Raw genomic sequence first — 22,109 nt, 5'->3', positions numbered from 1 at the left:
TAAAAAGCCATAAGGTTAGGGGCATTCAAGCCTTTCTCTTGAAAAGAAATGTATAGGAGAAAATGCATTTCTCTCAAAATTTTACACATGCATATTACATTGCAAAATGCTATATATTCAGCAATAGTTTTCAAAAAATGGTTAGGTGCAGATCGATGCAGATAGCATGCACAATTGAAAAATAAACCTGCATGCTTCTCCTCTAAGTTATTATTGTTTTGGAAAATATTACTTTATAGAATTAAACCATTTGGCTTTAAAAGCAGTCTTTTTCCCCTGGTGTTATAATGGGTCTGGAAGATAAGAAACAAACCTTAAGGGTCATTCTTATCTTTATAGCAACTAACCACTGCTGTGTTAACAAGTAAGAATGGGAACCATTAGCTTATAGTACTTGTTCAGAGTCTAGAAATAATTTTGACCTAAATCTTCTATTTCTGAAACCTATTAAAAATTCCCTTTGAATTGAATAGTATAACAATTTCCTTTCTCTCCACTTGTAACACTGATAATGATAACGACAACATTAATAATAACTACTATTTTCTACCTCAGCATGGCATATACTGTACTGCATAGATCTGGAATATAACAAGCAAATATTTAAGAACATTTAGATACTGCAATACTATCCTTTTGAGCTTTTGGAAATAATCAGTGTTGTTCAATATTTTGTTTGTTCCAGACAGAAATCTTGAATTGTAAAATTGTACAAATTTGTTCACATTCATCTAATATTCATGAAAGAATCTTTTTGTAAATGGGATGAACATTATTAGGTTTCCTCTTGAATCTCTGAATCCATATTTTTGCATTGTGGAGACTGTATGTTCCGCATTATTTTAAGACAACCTTGGTATGCTCATTCTAAGTAGAAAAGAGCTATGAGAATTAAAGATTTCCCTTGTTACACTAGCAAAACAAGCTAACAGTAAGTAGGAAAAACTGAAAAAGAGCAGATAGTAGGTCGTGAGCAGCAGATGCAGTTTATCTGATTGTTATAACTGTTTTAAGTACAACTGAGTGGCTTTCTCAGTTAGAAATATTTCAGGTGGTCTTCAGAAAGTGAAGAATTGGCTATCAGTCTAGTAGTAAAGTTCCCAATTATTGACTATTTATTCCTATCTGGTAGTATAAAGGTATGCTGTATATTTTTCTGTAAAAAATCTTTGTCTACAGAAAAAAACAAACCCCAATGAGAATAATTTTCATGTCTAACAGTTCATAGGCAATTTTCCCGTTTTTACCTTCTCTATTTCAAAAGCATAGAAAAAACCCTGGAAAACAGTATTTCTACTAAAATCACCAGTTTATATGGACTGGAAGTTATCTAACCAGTAAAACAGAAACAAAATGGAGGTAAAAATCCATGGGAAAGGACAGACTACAAATTCTGGTATTGCAGCTTCAGCTTCACAAGGAAAATCCAAACTTTAAATCAAAGGCTTATTATAATGTAGAAGCCTTACATGCATGTAATGGTGTTCTGAGTGTTTTTAAATCCTTCTGCCTTAAGATTTTACAACAAAGATTGTTCAGCTCCAAAACGGAATAACTTTGATTTTTTTCCTTTGCAAATTAATCAATAACAAATGTGCAGAAAAGTATGGTCTCGATGAGGCTGCTGAAAATTGAAAATTGTATGTATGGGATCTGGACCAGAAGATATGCTCTACAAAGTTATTGAGCCCTAATTCAACAGGAGATGATCCACTTATGTGGAAGAGAAAATCCAGGTTCCATGAAAAAACTCTTGAATAAATATTAACATCAATACTCCTTCTGACACCAATTTTGATTTCAAGAATATAACTGAGGTCAGAATATGGACTAGAATACTGAGTCTAAGAAAAAATTGAAGACGTAGCCATGAATAAGAATATTGACCTCACAAAAACATCAGAAAATTTGGTGGAAAGAATTTTGTCAAAAGGACATTTTAGTAACAGAACAGAGTGTACAGAGGAAAGATAAGGGAGGTTATCTGACTGAGCAAAGTGCTCTACGTTAAAGAAAACTTACATTAAAAGCAGAAGATCAATTTCATAGTATCAAAAAGTAACCCCCATGTATAAGATTTGAGGCTTTAAAATGTGCCAGTTCAACAGCTGCTCTCCAGCAGGGACTGTAATGCATTTAACCTTTCTACAAGAGCAATAAAAGCTAATTCTCCCACTTCCACGTAGTTTGCTTACCTCCAGCAAAGCAATGCAAAAAATTAGGAGGTTAATGAAGAAGAGGAGTTAAGGGGCAGTGGTGACATTCAGTCCCATAAAGGTTAAAAGCTATCCAAGTGTGCTAGGTTCCTATCAGAGTAAATGTTTATCACCTATCAGGAATGATTTGAGAAAGGAGTATGTGTAAAGTCATGTGCATGCCAAACACAATCCTTATTTCACATATAAATTTATGGTCAGTGGTTTCACCATTACCACTTTGTGATGAAATCTTGAGGTAGTAATAGAAATTTCCACAAACATATCAGCTTTTGTGTGACAGAAGCTAAAAAGTAAACAGAACATTTGGAACTGTTTGGAAAGAAATAAAGAACAAAGGCGTTACGATTAAACTATTTTATACATCCATATGAGCTGCCTTCTTGACTACTGTGTGCACTTTCTCGTCCCGAGAAGGAGGAGAAGAATGGTCAGTGCTATGGAACAGCTTCTGCTTAAAGAAGTCTTCAATCTAGAAAAGAGGCAACTGGGGGAGAATACGGGTCTATAAGGTCATAGGGAACAAATACATAGGAATTAGCTGTTCACTGTCTTGTGCAATATAAGTGTGAGGTATGAAAGAAGTTAAGAGTTGAAGCAAGAGAAGCTGGTTCTTCACCCAGAAAACCTTTTCCTGGGGAATTTCTAGTCACTGGATGTGCAGATACCACGCTCCAGGACGTCAAGTCTACTGGGAAGTGGACAAGTTATGGAGGAGAAATCCTTTCAGGGTTTTAGTTACATGGACGCTGCTAATCACCCAGGAACTTTGTAGGGACAAGCTGTTGAAGACTAGAAGAATATTCAGGGGGTGCATCACTAAACACTTCTTCTTTCATCCTTCACTAGAGCTCAGCAGGCCACCACTTTTGGAAAGATGATACAGAGCAGCATGGACATTTGGTCTGACCTAGTATGGATGTTCTTAAGTTCTTTAAATAACTACGAGGGAGTGTCTCAAATTTGTCACTAGAATGCAAGAGGTGGCAAAATAAGCCAACGACGGAAACCCAAAAAATGCTTATCTATGTACCAGAAGTTCTGAGTTTATCTGTTGTTTTGTACTCAAATGGCTTTCTTCCCCTTTCCTGTCAAAAACACTCAAGGCAGGTGTCTGGAAGTAAAATTCTGCATTGAAAAAATACTGTATCATCTCCTCAGTTATCAAATAAAGAACTGGAAATACCAGAAGATCTGTAGTGCTGCTCAAGACTTCTGGATTTTAGAGCAATTCATTAAGCAGCATCCTGTGCGTTATTATTCACATACTGTTTACCCCTACGGTCATTGTTAGACCCACAGTTAATTCTCATATTTTGACCTCTCTAATGTAAGAGAGGTTACAGCACATTATTGTTGCTTGTAGAAGCGTGAATTTATATGCTTTTTTTCTGGTATAGGATTTTAAGCTATGCTCTTCCTTTATAGCTGTGTCCATTCTTTTACCATGAAAGTCCACCTCAGTAACTCATTAAAAATATTAATAGACAGATGTGGAAACACTGGGTTTGTATGGCGTTCCAGGGCTAGTAGAGTGCATCACCTATGGTGCACTCACTGCTTGCTACTGAGCAATAGATGAGAGCATATGATACAGCATTTCAAAGTGCCACAGGAAAAAAGTTCTTGAAGTACTAATAACTATTATTCTTTTTTCTTGGGAACTTGTACTAGAACTCCAATTGTGGCTTCAGTAAAAGTTTTTCTTGCCATTGAATTCCTCCTTATTCTTTACAAGACTAAACTAAAAAAAAATACATATAAAATTAAATACCTTTTTTTCCCCCAGACACATGAAGAAATCCCATTTTAGTTTGAAAATTAAAGTTGCTCACTGCAAATTGCAATACGATCTCCTGCTAAATGGAGCACATGACAAAGGAATGTGCCATTGGAGATAGCGCGCTAACAGCCTTATGAGGCTCTCACCACCAAAGTATTGCTTGATCAGGGATTAAGGCTCTTTAACACACAGTCTGACATTCAAGTACAGGGGAAATTATTTGCTGAAAGGGGCATACTGACAACTATCCCATCCCTGTAACACATTCAGGATGACACAATGCATGGCATTCACCACGTAGGTTATTGGCTCCTTAGCTGAATTACTAAATATAAAAACAAGAATGACATTTAGAAATATGGGACAAGATAGCCAATTAACATGTCTACCAGCCTCCCAAATACTTCAGTCTCTTTAAACGTATTATTCTTTTCTGCTCACACATCCAGTAACACCAGACAAATATACTATGCCCCAGGAAAAGAGGAGGGCAGGAGATGATTAGCTGTTCCACAGTCTCAAATTAGCTCTATACAGAAAAACAATAATTGCTGGAGAATTTCTGACTGTAAGTTCAGACAGCAAAAATGCTGAGAAAAGAGAATGTAGACCCAAGATACAATACTGAAACATCAGGAAAAAAACAATAAATAAAATGCATATAGCTGATAATGCTTTTGCTATAGAGAAATGGTAAAGCATAAAAAATAATTGTTCAATGTATACATATTTTAGATATTCCAAGACTGATTGGAGGAGAATGTTTCTGTTTTTTTTTTTCTTTTTTTTTTTTTTTTACAACACATTGTAATTCATTCAAAAACTAGTCAATACTCAAAACTAAATCATGTGCAAAGTTACTCTACTGGCTTTTGGTCATATCAGCCCAGTCCATATTTATGCATTGATACAGGCCCACATGAACCAAAGTCCAAAGTTTAATTCTTCCACTTTGCTGATAAAATACTTACCTGTCTTTGGATCAATGGAGAAATACGGTTGCCCCTGAAGAATGCTGTAAACCACTCTAGCACTGTTTCCATAAGTGGGATCATCAGCATCTGTTGCCTTTACTTGAAGCACATATGCACCTGCAAAGAAACACAGGTAATCGCATTTCAGTATATAGCCGTGATCAGGGATATTTCAGACACATTAGTCCTGTGGCTAGTGGGTTCTGTTGTAATTCTTGTTGCACTGGAAACAAGGTGAGAATAAAAGTCAATTCTTCAGCTCCATGCTAGCAACCACCTAGGTAACAACTAAGGCATAATGGGAAGGAAAGGGGAAGCAGCCCAACATCAGAAGATATTTATAAACTGGTTATGATGCGTGCATTATTTACAAAAACTTTTTGCCCAGCACATACAGGATGGAGGCTTGGGAAAGTGCAATACAGGATTTTGAAAAAGGAGTATATCCCACAGTCTTGTGGAAAGGTTGACAACTGTGGAAGTAAAATATGTGAGTTGCCTTTAAAACAAGTGTTTGGTCAAGCAGCTCCTGAATCTGCCAGTGAACCAATCTCTAAGTACCTTAGAAACTACAATGCAGTCTCCTAAAGGTGGAATTCACATTCACATCGTAGAATGACATTAGGTGTTTGGTTCAGCCAGTTGTCTTCAAAATCCAGGCTTCAGTCTTCTTTGCTTTCCAATACAGCTCATTAGGAAACAAAAGAACTATGGAGGAAGAACCTCCCCTTGACGTTCTATTTTCAGCCATGATTATAGACCAGACCTAGTGCAGTTTACTTTATATTCCAACTTAAAGGGGACGCACGCCATGGAACAAAAGAAATGCATGTGAAGACAGAAAACTTAGTGTAAATGGCAACAGTCATGCAGAAATGTCTTGTCCCTCCTGCTGGTTGCTAAGCAATTTATCTGCATTTCCCCACTGCCCCATAATGAAAATAGTGTTCAAACTATAGTCTTCAGGAAAACAGCCACATATTTAGGCTCTTCCACCAGCTTTGAAGAATAAGTTTCCTGCCTCTTCTGTGCAAATGAATGCTGGGTTCTGCAATGCCGATTTGGAGTGAGTGAGGGTTAAGAAAACCTACATGAGAAACAGCACAGGGAAGCGGATTATCCCCACCGTTTTTGTTTTAAGAAACGTTCTGCATTTGGAGGTCATCTGACATTTTTTTCAAGAATATCTGTGGAGTACTGCAAGCACTTCAAGACTGCTGCTTTTCTGTAATGAAAACTGGCAAGTTTCAAAGGATGTTCACAATCTAAAATTAACCTTAATGGACTTGTCGAAGTTTATTTCTAGGAGTGCCTCACTGGGAAATGCTCCATGTGAAAGGCTCTACGACTTAGACAGGAAAGTAACTCATAGCAAAGGTTGCTGTTTGGACAATTTTTTTTTTCAGTCCCTGCGCTCCCCCTCCCCCCCCATCTCTCCATATGAGGATTGACAGTGGTGTTGCAGGGTTTGGAATTACCTTTGTAAAAATACTTGCTGCATGACGGCTTCTGAAGAAGACACAGAAATATGAGTGTTATTTGACTAATAATCACTTTTTAAAGTCAATAGGCTGATCATGTTTCAAGCTTAGGGCAAATTTCATTAAAATCAACTTCTAAAAGAAATAAAAGATTAGCAATGAATAAATGAATGAAAATAAACCGGTGAGATGGATTCAGTTAACTAAAAGCCTGAGGTTACTCTCTTGATCTTCTGGTGAGAGAAAGGTGAGGAATGATACATGTTAGAGAATACCAAAGTTCAGGTTCAGTATAACAATTGGGGAAGCAGTGCCTACTCAAACATTTGTGCCTTACTTTACAGAACACATAACCATAACTGACTATACATTAAATAGCTTAGACAAGCCCAGCTGGAGGAATACATTTTCCTACTGGAATGACAGACAGAAGCTATCTAATACCTGTAGAGCATTTGATGGCTTTCATCTGTTCCTGTCCATAGAGAATATCTTTGTAATAGGTTCTCCTGCTTTCAGCCCTGTCTTCTGCTCCAGAAATTCAGGGAGCCACAGCAATAACTTAGTTCTACTCTTGTGACCAAGATGGAGAAGGAAATGGTGGCTTTCAAATTTTTCCCCTCTTCTCTCAAAAAACAGAAGTTCACTGTATGTGCCACGTTTGGACTCTAACTGTTGTGGAAGGAAAAGAGAGATCTGTTCCTTCTGGAGCAATTACATTGACAAAACATGTCATGTTCCCTCACTATACAGTATAACTTCCCTTCCTCATATACATACAATTTTTGCCTTCCATTGCTACAGTATCTCACTATGTTTCCAACCTAAAAAATTTAGTGTAATTTTTGCACCTAACGCTACCTTTTAACATAGTTCCCTCCTTCTTTCCTCCCTATCAAATTGTTCAGTCTCTCACTGCGTCTGACCTTAGACTGGTGAGTTTTGCACCCCTCTGAAGCGCTGAGGTCTGAGCTGGAACTGAACGACTGAGCACTTTGGTTGACAAGTATGCTGCTTCAGGACTGGTTTAAGACAATAGCCTGCACTTTTGCCAAAAAAGGCGGTGCTGTTATACATTCCCAAGTCTCCCCTTGGGCCAGGGCTCATGTTTCTGATGGTTGCTAATTCAGGGAGATGATTTTAGGTTGTTTGCTGAGTAAGAATTGACAAAATTTTGTCATCATGTTACGAAGACCTTGGCTTTGCACCTTGAAGGGGGCAACGTTCTCCATAAGAGAACAGGTCAGGCAGGCCAAGATTTACAAACACAAGCGCAGAAAGTTAAGCTTCTTTGTACGTGCACTTATTTTCTGAAATGTTGAGCATTTAGAAGACGTATCAAAGGTCAGGATTTAAAAATCTAATGTTTCTGGAAGGCTAGCCACCACACCTGCCTTCTCACAGGTTATCAACAGAGAACTTGCAAATACCCTAACAAAGATGTCTCCAGCACTTGAGACTATCTGATAGAAACAGCAGACTTGTCACACAGAGCACTGGCCATCATGTCAAGAAGGCAACTCAGAGATTTTACTACTGACTGTTCATGTCAACTAATTTTGGACAACCAGTGTAGACAGATAAAAGGCTTCTAAAGTCAGGCAGTGAGGAAAATGTCATGTTACATAACCAATACTTTTGCAGTACTTTTGGACTTCAGGTTATATCATCTGTATAAATTTTGCTTCACTACACGTCACTTGCAAATTGAAAACAACACATGAGTCTATATGCCAGCTCTTTTAAAAAAGAAGAACTCTTAAACGTAATATTGTACTGATCTTGAGATCTGAAATCAGTATTAACTAATACACTGAAGCTGCAATGACACAAAATAAATCATAAATGTAACCCGATTTTAAGGAAATTATTTAAGAAGGAAGTATTGTGTCTCTTAATACTTAAGCTGTTAGTTAAATATTAATGCCTATTTTCTGTCCATTTCAGTTATAATTCTGCACCTGTATTTATCACTATCACAGCTTTTCTTTTAATCCTTAGAAGCTCAATTCAGGAAAAAAATAATTACAGTGTACTTTGAAGAGGACTAAGATATGCTAGCTTGCTATGCTAGGTCATATTCAGAAGGCAGATTTAGCTCTGGTAAAGTTTGTGCAAAAAATGCTGCAGTCCTTTTCTTATGGAAAACTTACATATACTTTAAGAACTTTTTACCTTCATATGAACAGTGTGATTTATTATTTGTAGAGTTATAGATAAAATGTCAATGCATTTACTATTTTGCTCTATCAAATCAATACCTAGAATAAATCTGATTCTGACTCCTTTTTTTTTAAATGACATTTCATTATTGTTACTACAAAAGAGACCATTATGCCCACCTTTCTATGCACATGGTAGAGTATTTAAGTTCTGTTCAAATCTGCAATAAAAGATAACCCCCAAGACAAAGTCATATGCAATGAATAAGACATATCAGTATGACACTGAATAAGTGGAATTCATAAATGTATTTCCCCAAGGTGAAATAAAACAGACAAAAACATGCCAAATCCATCAATTATAACTGACTTTAATACTGTCCCACAAAACATCCTTGTCTCTAAAATGCACTGACATGGATTTGACAGGTGGGCCACTTGGTGGATAGGGAATTGGCTGGATGGTCATACTCAAAGTACTGTAGTCAGTGGCTCAATGTCCGGGTGGAGACCAAAGACAAGTGGTGTTCCTCAGGGGTCTGTACTGGGACCAGTATTATTTAACTTCTTTGCTGGGGACATAGACATTGGGATTGAGTGCACCCTCAGCAAGTTTGCAGATGACACCAACCTGAGTGGTGGGGTTGAGACAGGCTTGAGAGGTAGGCCTATGCAAACCTTATGAAGTTCAGCAAGGCCAAGTGCCATGGCCTATATATGGGTCTGGGCAATCCCAAACATGGACACAGGCTGGGTGATGAGTGGATTGAGATCAGCCCTGCAGAGAAGTACTTGGGGGTACTGGTGGATGAAAAACTGAGTATGACATATCAATCTGTGCTCACAGGCCAGAAAGCCAACTGTGTCCTAGGCTGCATCAAAAGTATGACGGGCAGGGTGCGGGAGGTGATTCTGCCCCTCTACTCCACTCTTGCGAGACCCCACCTGGAGTATTGTGTCCAGCTCTGGGATCTCTAGCATAAGGAAGACATGGACCTGTTGGAGTGGGTCCAGAGGAGAGCCACAAAGGTGCTTGGAGGGCTGGAGGACCTCTCCTACAAAGACAGGCTGAGAGCGCTGGTGTTGTTCAGCCTGGAGAAGAGAAGGCTCCGGGGAGACGTTATAGCAGCCTTTCAGTACTCAAAGGGGGCCTACAGGAAAGATGGGGAGGGACTCTTTATCAGGGACTATAGTGATAGGATGAGGTGTAACGGTTTTAAACTGAAAGAGAGTAGATTTTGATTGGATGTAAGTAAGAAAGTCTTTACTGTGAAGGTGGGGAGGCACTGGAACAGATTGCCCAGAGAAGCTGAGGATGCCCCATGCCTGGGTGTTCAAGGCCAGGTTGGATGAGGCTTTGAGCAACCTGGTCTAGTGAAAGGTGTCCCTGTCCATGGCAGGGGGATTGGAACTAGATGATCCTTCCAACCCTGGTCCCTTCAAACCTAAAAAATTCTATGATTCTGCAATTTATGATTGAATACATGAATTGGTAACATTTCAGAATACAAGAAACTTTACGAAGTATAATATATTAACACAAATCAAGAACTACTGACTGAGTATATTTATCGGCTTCCCTTAAGTTCCAACAGGCTTAGGTAAGTAATGTTCAATTAAGATATTCAAGCAACCTTAATTTTTGCTGTTATGATGTAAGTATTCACATATATTTAAGATGTTTGCATGTGAGGTACTGAATGCGTTAGCGGGGGGATTTTTAATAAGCAAAGTTGGTAATTTTTCATAAATTTATTCCATACAGTGTCTCAGGAGACTGAAATAACAGATACAGCAGTAAAAGTCTTTATCTGTTTTTGCATATTTAAAACAAAGCTACTGTGGCTGAGAGGGGATTTTGGAGCTCATTCCCTATTTCACCCCTTGTTTTCTAAGCCCTAGCAACAGCAGCTTAAAACCAATCAATATCCGTTTTAGAGAGCAGTGACTATCTCCCCTTCTTTCCAAAATGAGTATGACCAGCAAGCAGCTCCTGCTATACCTCCAGCAGCAGCTTCCTCCAAACCAGAAATTATTTACCAAAACAAAGACTTGCTGAAAGAGTGTGAGCCAGCATGAGTGCTTTCATGGAGATACTTACAGTAGAGTTCATGTCACCTATTATTAGACTTCTGCCATGGAGGCATCTCCACTCATGCTGGGCACCAGCAGCTCTCTTTGTAGCGAGGTGCTGGGCACAGGGAGCCTGGTAGCACTGGTCTGTATGTACCAGTGACGCACAGGTAGGCATGTGAAACACCACAGCTGAATCCATATCTATGTCTAAGTTCTCATGCAAAAAATGTGATGTTGCAAGGTGAAGGAAGCACACAGCGGCCATCAGCCTGCCTGAAAATTCTGCCGTTGACCTAGGTGCCTGACAATCCCCGCACCGACCAATTCTTAGTTGTCTAAAAATATTAGTTTAGATATTCTTAGTACGTGCTCCAGGTAATTCAAGCTTATTACACAAAAGAAAGAAGAAATGTTGCTTTATAAACTAACTTTTATTAAGGCAGACATTCAAAGTCATATTTTAGCCTGATAAATAGTAGGCACTGAATATGAAAAATAATCCATTTCACAGCGGTAGCAGTTTCAACTGTGTTAATTCATCTGTCAGATCTTATACAACAAACAGATAAGATGTAAAGCTTATATTTTTATGAGAGGTCAGGCATGTTATTTTAATGTGCCTCTAATCATTTACTAACTTAAATACAGGCCTAACGTTCTAAACGGGTTTTCTGAAATTGGTTTCTCATCCTTTCAGTATTATCAAACATTGCCTGTTGTATCTAACAAGCTTTTTATTTTATTGCAAAGCATAAAACCAATATACTTTTAAAAGTAGACTCTAAAATCTAATTATTTTTTCCAGACAATAATACAGGGCACTACAGCTGTAAATCTTTAATGCACAAAGGTAGTGATGGAGCATCACATTTACTGTAGCTCATAACATTTTAATTAAAATATGTACTTACATTACTACATGGATTAATCAAATAAACAAAAAAATTGAATATTTTTTGTTGTTTGGAAATACCTTAATGATAGCATTTAAAAAGACTTGTATTTTTAATTTTTATGTGCAATCAACAAATATTTGATGCAAGACATTATAAAATGCAGAAGAATAGAATGATGTGCTTAAGTAGTTATTTATGTTTTAGAAAAAAAAGAAAAATAATGCTAAACCATTCATGTGGCTCAAGGAAATAGTACAGAATTTTAATGAAGATCATATTTTCTTTAAAATAATACAGACAATATTGAGGACTAACATATTGTAAATAGTTGTTTTAATCATAGCAAGTGTACTGGCCTGAATTTTACTTTGGCTGAAATCCAAAGGCAATCCAGCAATAACTGCAAATAGAATGGGGCCCAAGATTTCTAACTTGGCCAAACTGACTAAAATAGCACTAAAGAAGACTCATAGCTTATATTAGAATGACTGGAGGGAATTATAGGAAGCCTGAGTTTATACCATAGTGAGAATATTTATGAAATAAGGATTTGACTTCTGGAACTATTTGCATTTTTTCTGACAGTCTTTCATCAGTAAAAATTCTACTTTGACAAAATAATAATAAAAAAAAAAATCCTCTGAAAGAAGAGCATATTGATTAAATCTCTTAACATCCAAAAAGTACTAGAAATAAATTTCAAATTTTTCTAATACACCCAGTTTGATATTTTCAAATTACTTATGAAAGACCAGTCAAAATTTGTTAAAAGATTATTACAAAATTTGTACCATCCCCAGTTTCAAAACAGAACTTTTAATTTATTGATTTCTTTTCCCCTGATTTTTTTCTTAGAGAAGACTAAAGTATTGACATTTTGCACTTTTTCAGCTTGGAAATAAGTTTTGCCATCACCAAAGTGTAGGTGGTGTATCTTCCTGGCTGTGGAGCTATCGTTGGCTTCCAAAAAAAACAAGCAGGGAATCTTAATTACTTATGTTTACTTCGCTGAACTGAACAGCATGACCAAGAATTCACAAAACACAACTGGGACTAGATAAATTGGTTATTCTATTGTAGAGGAAAATGAGAGGATTGAAGGCTAGGAAAATAAGACAACAGACTTATTTAGACATGATTCCTTCAAAAATAATGTATGGTCAATAGAATTGCAAAGACAAAGAAAAAAGGAGGTGGCGATTTGCCATCTTTTCTCATTAACATCAGCTTTCACTAGGCCTGCAAAACCCATTAATTCTTGCAATAAATGCCAAAATTCAGTTAAATAGTGGCAGTGCACTACTTTCCACAGAAAGTGAGGGGGACCTGCTTTGAGGCTTTCAAGAGGCAAGAGAGGGCTGGATGGGAACTGTAAGGTTTGAGGGTAATTAAGAAAGGAAGAGATACTGCAAGTGAGAGCAGGACTTCAGCATGTTTTAAGTGTTCCACAGGCTCTGGCTGGAGCCTCTCTCCACCCCACATAGATCAGAGGTTCAGTCAGAGGAGGTTGCTCAGGCCCTTACCCAACCAAATTTTGAATATCTCCAATGTCAGAGATTCCACAATCTCTTTGGATGCTCCTGAGGGATCCTGCCAAGCAAATTCTTGAACAAGCTTAAGTCTCCTCTTTTGAAGTCCAGGGCTGTGATTTTACCATTTAGTTTGTTCATTTTTTTTCCTGTCTTTTGTTAGCAGGAAATGAATAAGAGATATCATACGTGAATTTTCATAGATTCTACTTTTTGTACTGGACTATCAAGGTAGTTGCATCTACTTATGGTGAGTAAAAATCAAATAGCAGAACTGCCGTGAGCTTTCTCTTTCTTTTCTTTTCTTTTTCTTTTTCTTTTTCTTTCTTCTCTTTTCCTTTCTTTTCTTTTCTTTTGCTTTCTTTTCTTTTCTTTCCTCTTATTTTTCTTTTTTTCTTTTCTCTTTTCTTTCATTTTCTTTTTTTCTCTTTTCTTTCTTTTCATTTCTTTTCTTGTCAACATGGCTTTCTTATAGAGTTAGAAGAGCTGTCATCATCTTGCTGTACAACCTCTTCCCTACCACATGTATGATTTTGTGTTTTTTGTCACTCTGCTGGGAGTTGTTGGTGCCTGTTACTTTTGAAAGAAATCAGACAATTGTGCAAACACTTTTTATATAGGTGGGAGGAAGGAGGGGCATACCTACCTGCTGGCATAGAAACTCACTAGTTTGCACAATTTTCTTCCGAAATAATTTCCAGAATAGCACTTTGACAACCTGAAAAAAGTCCATCTTCTTTTCAGAATTCAAGTAAAAACCAAATCAACATCTACCTTTCTTGTGTTTGGGTTGGTTTTTTTTTTTTTTGCAGGGGAGGGGCGGGTAGGGGGGAGAGGAGGGGGAAAAGTGAATTTATGACTCACTGCAGCACTACATTGCAATTCAGATCAGGAGATCCCCTGTCTCAATAAATATTCCCCTGACCTGCCACTGGCAGTTTTAGCAAAGCTCCAGTACTGGGAGAACGTGTGCATCTGTAAGGAGAGATGCTGACAGTGCCCTTTTGGGGCTTATCTTTTATAGAAGAAATTACCAATAATATGTTTTGAAGATATACTCCTGAAGCTGACTTCCACAAAAGTAACGTGAGGAAGGCATATTTTACTTGGAAAAGCCAGTTTCCAGTTTATGTATTCATGGCTGTGCAGCCCTGATAATAACACAAGCTTGCTGGCTCCATCAATATCTTGAATACTAGATACAATCAGGGAAGCACACTTTTCTCCCGTTTTGCATTCCAGACATCACACTGAACATATATATTTTTCTCTCAGCTGTCAGAAGCAGCCTCGTCCACAAAAGCAATACCGCCATTCCCTGTTATAATTGATGAAGAATGGCAGCTTTTTGCTAATACTTTTGCTGTACTGGTAGCTAAAACCAGCTGTTGCAAGTCTCAGCATTTAGTGCATAATCAAACATATTTCTAGTATCTCTAGAATAACATTTGATTTACAGTGGCAACAATCCAGGAAGTACGGAAGGTGGCTTTGTTAAGTTGAACCACATACGCACTCTGATTTCATCTGGAAAACAGTGCTTTAAGTGCTGAGAGTTTTTTCCTGGCAAATTGGAAGACATGGCATTGTGAATGAGAAAGACTTTCTTGTTTCTTCTTCCTTATGCTGTAAATGCGTTATAAAGTAGAACTGAGGTTATAGAAAGTGTCAGCACATTTTATTGCCCACAATGTTTTTATCTCTCTTTCTTGCAAATTAATTTATAGGTCGCTTTCTCCTGTCCATCCCTGTCTCCCTCATGGATGATGAGGGCAAACAGGGGAATCCTACATCTGTGGGTTTTTTAGATAATTATTTAGCTTGGAAATCAGCAAAGCAATTATTTTCTTTTCCCTTTTTTTTCCATCTGTTCGGGTTGGCCAGAGTTAAGCCACTAAGGGCACACAATCTGGCTAAGCCAATAATGACTCTGTTAGCATTGAATATTTATTTAATGTATTTATTTTTATTAATTTAGGATATTTATTTATTTATAAAGACATCCAGCTGCTTATACAGTCCCAAGGCTGTGATAATGCTTACAGAGGTTGTGCTTCTGAAGAAAACGAGGAGCTTGAAATAGCAGCTAATAGTCTATATCCAATATGCACATAAAGGAGTAGCCTGGTGAAGTAACTGCTGGAAATAATGCACAAGGAGAGAAGTACAAGAACCGATTAGCAAATACTAAGCATGGTGTTCCTCCATTTGAGAAATACTTCTCTTGAGAGTGATTTTTCCTTTTTGTTTTCAAGTCTGTGGATTGTTTTCCTCTTACCAATATGACAGAAAGTCCTCTCACATCTATGAAATTTAGCAAATAGAAAAACTTAGCTTTGACTTTTGCTTTTATCATCTTGACAGCTTGATAACTTTTCAAGTGATGACTCAACAGGGACTTAATTTTGCCAGTATACCCAACATGGCTAGGATGTGGGAGATAAAAATAACCAGTACACCTTCTAATCATGATACCTCTGCTGGCAAAACTCCTACTCCAGATATCTCTGCTGATAAAAGCATGCTTTATGTTTTGCAGGGAGGTGGTGTAAGCTGTATTAGAAGAAAGAACCATTTTGCTATCAAATGCTATGTTTGACTTTGCCAAAAACACTGTATGGAATTAGATGTGCCCTGGGAAGTAAATATTTCCTTCAATGGAATTGTGAAGTAATAGATGTTAGCCATACCTAATGCACTGAAATCTTAAGGGTTTGAGGAAAAAAGAGTGAACCCTGGAATAACAGCACAAAGAGTTGCTATTCAATTATTAATCTGTAAAGTGGTTTTGGTGTGATTAAAATATTTTTCAGATGCAAGTGTTCAAAGAAAAGGCTAAGTATTAAGCTCAGTTTGAGTGAGGTAAGTGATAAACTGGAATTGATTCCTAGTTTTCGAATGCTAATGCAACTTGATGGTTGTCACTATGGTTAGCTGTACAGCATTTGTTAGTACCAGCTGCATGCCTTTCAACAAGGTACCATCCTTTTAGTGTGAGATGAAAGAGTACCAGTAAAAGAAGGACTTTTAAGCAATCCAGGAAATGACATTTGTTTTTCTTGTGGAAGAGCTCCTGGAGAATTTTTAGGGGTGGCAAAGGTCGTGAAATTGTGACACTCCCCCCCACCCCCCCTCAAAGTGTCTACCTACTCAAAGTGTTGTGGCTAAATCTTTCAAGAAGGATGCAGAACAGTCTTCATGAACATTTTTTTTCCTTCGTGGTTTATTGCATTTAACTTTAGATCTTTTCTACTTAAAATCTACAAATCTCTTAAGTGAAAACTTGGATTAGGCAGAGACACGGTAACATGCAAAAATGACCTCAGAATACAACAGTGACTTCTACACAGTCTAGTATGCGATGTTGCATTCTGTGAAAGGTGCTGATTTTTCTTTAATTATTGAATCAGAATATTGCTTTGAAGACTTCCCTGCTACTTCAAGGTCAAAGCACTGAAGAATCCATAGAATTTTACTCTATACATTTGCATTAAAATTTAAAATGTCATCTGATCCATTCAGTGACCTTATTCATAATTTCTATACTATTCTACACAGCTTCCTACATCAACATCCAACTATACCAACCTTCAGCAGTGATAGGGGACAGTAACCCAACACACCAGGAGTCTGACTTTATGGGCTTCAGAACTTGGAACGGCATGGGTGTCCTCGGACCCAACAAAAGGTTCCCCTTGTGCAAGCTCATTTGCAAGAATAAGAAAAATGGTAAAAGAGGCATTGTTACTACAAGTGACATCACGCTCAGCCTCCATCACAAACGGTACTTCAGAAAGAAAGGTGGAAGAAATCCATCATTTGAAAACACTCGGGATAACATGCCCCTATGTAAGTCCTGGTCTGATTACTAGCAGTGATTGAAACACAGGCCATCATGTCCTTTCCAAACATTTCTTACCTTTTACCACTATAGTTGGACCCTCCTAAAACAAAGCTAATGAACTAATTTCCCTTTCCACAGGAACAGGGTAAGGAGCAATGGACTGAACATACAGCAAGGGAGACAGAGGTTTTTGATGGATGAACAGAGACAGCTTGCATGGGGCTGACTACAGCGACTCTTCTCAGCTGGGCTTTGTGTTCCCTCTCAGAAATCCCATCCCTGTTGTAGGAACGACCCAGCCACTTATAAAGGTACGACCCAAGGTCAACTTCAGATTTCCTTAATAATTCATAGTAGTTTAGTGGACTTTGTACAAGCAGCTGAATCATCCTTGCAGCAGAATCTCCTGAGAGAGAGGTGGAACAAACAGCTGGCAATAGAAACAGTGGAAGCATTCAGGTTAAGAGTGGTCAGACTTCAAACAGAGACCTATTGCTAATGGTAAGCAGATTATTAATTTTAGTTTATTATTTTACTAGAGGGATTGTAGTGTCGCTATCGTTGGAAGTTCTTGAGAACAGATTAGACATTCATTAGGAATTACATGTATGTGGTTGATCATCATGGAAACGCATTAAGTGAATTTGAGATCCCTTCTAACACTAGCTTTGTGATTCCATGAACTGTATAAACAGACAACCTTCCCCTTGGAGTACTACTACGTCCTTGCTCTTTTGGCTATGACAGAAGTGCCTCTGTGTTAGTGCTTTAATTTGGTTCAGGAATGCACTTTTAAAATAAATCTTTGAATTGTCCCCACTTGCTACGTTCTGGTTAATATGCGAAGCAGTCTTTCAAGTGTGCAAACTGGATTATTTTGGGCTGAAGCTAAGCTGGAAGGTATGCTGTAGGTGTGCACTTGATGCAACACAGTTGTTAATAGGTAGTTGTTCAGTCCAAGGGCCAGGTGAGAGTTTATTTGAAACCATGAGAGTAGATATACTCTGGATGCTAAGTTCTCAGGACTCACTGTTTCATCACATATATCTGTTTCTATTGCGTCACACTACTGTCTAGTACGACATTTGAAGCACTCTATCTTTTTACAGCATCGGGAGTAATACTTCTCCAATCCTTTTCAAAGCCTTTAGATATACCATAACAATACATAGGTACCACTATTATTTCACATAAGGAACAGCTGCAACTTAATTAGTAAAAATCTAAAAAGTTTCAACTGAAGACAGAAAATTTTATGGTAATACTACTACACATATTAAAGCAATTTCATAGCACTGAAAATAGAACATTTCAGTGATTAGGAGAGAGAAGAAATTCAAACCCCAAGGTCATATTAAACATATGGAAGTTTTAAATATACCCACTTAAAATTAGCTATGAGCTGACTCTTCTGTCTCAAATATCTTATATTAGTGTGACAACTCCCTTCTTCTCATGTGTCTGCATTCTGTTTTTTTTTCTAAAATCATATTACAACGCTCTAGTGTACCAGTCTGATTTGTTATTGATCTGAACAGTAAATCCAATTCTGTATTTACTTCATAATTTGGATCAGTATAATGCTTTGACAAAACAGTATTTTTAAAGAAAACCTCAAGCGTCCTTCACAGCAGGCAAATTTCTAGACTGTGCACTGCCAGACTAGGGACTTACAACCAGTTTTCTTAAGAAAAGCCCAGTGAGCCAAAGAAAATGTCAGTGTTTCACTGGAGGAATGCACTTCCCAGGCATAACTAGGAGGATGTTCTTTGCCAAAAGGTCACAGAAACATGCTTTTCACTCTTCTCTGCCTTATTAAGCACGTCTCTGTTTCAAGATACAGGAGGCAGAGTTTTTTCTCAACATCAGGAAAGACAATGACTGAAGCAGAAGACTGGAACAGGGGGACCTTGTCGTGTTCTTGCTTATATACCAGACCATTCATGAACAAAGTATTTCACTATTTCTTAGATTCTCCATGATAACATGAAAGCATGAGCCTTCACACTTACAATGCTGTTCTAACACAGTTCAATCCATGCTGATTTTTGGTGCTCTGTAGTGTGGTGATAATAGAGAGTTCTTCTACTGTATCACTGGTCATGACATAATAGTATACATAATTCGGAAATGTAGCATTGGGCAGAAAACCAGACTATCCTAAACTAAGACACATAAAGCAGTATATTGCATTCTTCAAGTCTCTTGAAGTCATACTTTTGAAAGAATTATGGACTACAGTCAAGAAGCAGTCAAATGGCAATCTCAAGAGCTGACAGAATTGCAAAATATTGCTTATTTGAGACAATACTTTATGATATTTTAGAAGGCATCTTGTAACTTATGGCTGTGCAAAAAAAATGATCTTTTTGTTTGTTTGCCTTGTTAAAAACTGAAAGATAAAGTGTGGCTTTTGGAACAAACAAAAAAAAAACTCGAGAAAAAAACATGATTTTAAGTTAATTTCAAGATTCCAATAAATGCAAAACATTTCAGTTTTGAGCATGGTAAACACACAAGAGCAAGAAAGCCTTTGTTTCCAAGATTATGTATGCTGCCAGAGTTCTCAATTCAGCTGCCTTTTTTAGCCTGAGGAAGTTCAAATTTGTACTGCCCACCTTTCTGGAAAATTTCATGCGTGTGACTGCTTATAAACTTTTACATTTCATTTATTTAATTATTCACAAGGTTACATGCCTGTTTTCTAAGACAGCTTCCTGAATCTCATGCAATGTCACTCTTTCTTTCACTTTCTCCTTCTCAGTTTCTTCTGTACGAGCACTCCTGATCGCTGAAAATCTAAGTGTTTTCAGCAACATGGAGCAACATTAACAAGTGAGCCTGAAAGACAGCCATTTACCTACAATAGGTGGAATAAGACCATTGCTAACAGTGAAACAGAAAGAAGTTGGGTCTTCCACATAAATTGGACTACTGTGTTAAAACCTTTCCTAGAATATTTTTATGTGTATATTCAGCTACTGGCAAACAGTTTCAAGATATCCGGGATTGAGTTTTTAAGTGAATGAACTGTTCGCTAACACAAAAGAGCCTTTAGTAACGCTCTTGTCCTTTGTGATTCAGTTTTAATCTCTTAAGAGAGGTTCAAGGCAGTGCTGTGCTTCCAGTGTAAACTACTACCGTGATGGAAGATATGGCGGGGGGTGGTAGGGGATGGAAGTACTGGGCAAAACCTCCTCTGCTTAGACAAGACCATTACTCTAAGCTTAGTCTATTTTAAAATTAGTATTGTTTTCATCAGTGTCTCCTAATTGTGGGTGCTGAAGTTTTATGATTTAACTTCAGGCACTTGAGATTTCAATCTCAACACACTAAAAGTTAACGTACCTGCTCACCCCACAATGCAGACAGTGTTTGTTTATCAACTAAATCTTCATTCATTCTCTATCTAAAAATAAATGCCTGATTCCTCATGGGACAGTCTGCGTTATCGACTAATTGGGTTGTGGCTGAAAAACTTCAAACTGGAATTCCGTCAGATCTGGTGACGAGTTAGCCACTGGTCCTAGGGTCTTAGGTGACATTAAAGAATGTATTCATGTATCTGCCACTTCTCCCTGCGTGTCAGAGGTAAATCAAAAGCCCAGACCTCCACTCTGAAAACTTCTTCATTTAGCCATGATTGGCAAACAAGACTGCTTTCATAGCTAGTCAGAGTGCCTCTTCTGGCATCTTTATCTTTTTTCCAAATAAGGATTTTTCAGCTCATGTTATTCTGCACTTCCCATCATTGTAAAGCCCCGTCCAGGACGGGTGAGACCCTGTTCATCCTAGAATTAGCAACAAAGTTCTCATTACCCTGGACAGTGAAGGACCATACATTTAGATATCCCTTTTGTTTTGAAATTTTAAATCCAGCTAGCTCTATCACTCTAGATAAAACCAGATGTTTCCTGTCAATATCCAGAAAAAATGGTATTAAAATTTTCAAACTTGATTTTGTGAGCTCTTGCCTGAATTTGAGCAGCCTTTCTCATGAAAATATTGACTCGCAACGCTGCTTGCATAATTGTGCAACCATTATTTTCTTCAAGTCATTAACTATGCAGACAATGCATTGTGTATCCAAATATACATGATTGAACTCTCTGGGAACTCTTAAAATATAAAACCTCCTGTTACTTGTCACAGATACATCTCATTATTAATGTATATAAGAAATACAATTTCAATATATTTTGGTCCCTTTTGCAAAGTGGAATGCCTTTGAGAAGTAACGTTTTTAAAGAGTATGTTTAGATTCTGAAGCATTTAAGAAGATTTTATGTGTTTGCTTTTTAAAGGAATCATTTCCCTAACTTACTAGATCAGCTTGTAGATTTTTAGCGCTTCCAAAAACATTGTAGTCAGGGTTCCTTTACTAAATTCGGTTGAAACTCATTCAGACCACTGTTAAAGGTTTTTAGAAATGTATCCCAAACTGTAAGAGTACCACAGGTGCTAGAGGAGACAAAAAAAATAACCCTTTTAATAAAATACTACTTCCGTCCTAAATCTAAATATTTTTAACATCATTTTCTTCCCCAAGAGCCACAATCACGTTTGTCAACTTAACGGATCCCTGAAATGAGATCCAAGTTATTCAACAGTGCGATAAAATTAGTAACAAGCCTCAGGCACAAGACAGCAGTCAGTTTTAGCATTCATTTTTGGTTTATTAGCTACTAGAGACCTATGACAAACGAGATCATTTTGTATATTACATAGGATCATACTGCATTTCAGCTGAATAGTCCCTTAGTCCTGCAGCAGAAAAACTTTATTCTTTTTTTTTTTTACACCCCCCCCCCTCTTTTTTTTTTAACAGCTCTGGAACCCTTTAGATGAAGTGGAGCACGTGCATTTGCAAGTGCACATTGCAGCTGTGGGAAGAGGTGCTAAAACTTCCAGCATCTGAATGCAGTAAATTCTCATTTTTCCTCTCAAACTTATTAAGGCTTCTGGTCATAGGACAAGTTACTGTGTACTATCAAAACCAAACCCAAACAATAAAAATACCAAGTCTTCCATCCAGATCCTAAAAGTATTTTCTCCTCTTTAGCAAACAGTGATACCTTAAGCAGACTGATTGCAGGTCTTCTCCTTGACTGCTGAGAAGATACATTTGCAATTTCCAGAAGCCTAAAT

The 22,109-nt window shown here is 37.6% G+C and overlaps 1 protein-coding gene across 2 annotated transcripts in view; it reads right to left on the bottom strand.

Annotated features, from left to right (window-relative positions):
• CDH12 (cadherin 12) overlaps positions 1-22,109 on the bottom strand; it is a gene marked incomplete at both ends in the record, with an annotated part of 165,706 nt that overhangs the window by 69,789 nt on the left and 73,808 nt on the right. The window contains one exon of one of the 2 annotated variants that reach the window (XM_082479622.1): positions 4,971-5,090. The exons of the other annotated variant lie outside the window; for it this stretch is intronic. Within the exon in view, the coding sequence (XP_082335748.1) occupies positions 4,971-5,090 (120 nt within the window). The remainder of the gene's footprint in view (positions 1-4,970; positions 5,091-22,109) is intronic. 2 annotated transcript variants of the gene reach the window in all.

Source organism: Vanellus vanellus (assembly GCF_965231255.1).
Source record: "Vanellus vanellus genome assembly, chromosome: 2".
NCBI classification, from domain to species: domain Eukaryota; kingdom Metazoa; phylum Chordata; class Aves; order Charadriiformes; family Charadriidae; genus Vanellus; species Vanellus vanellus.
Note: the sequence above shows the minus strand (reverse complement) of the source record. Positions and strands in the feature narration are given on the sequence as shown.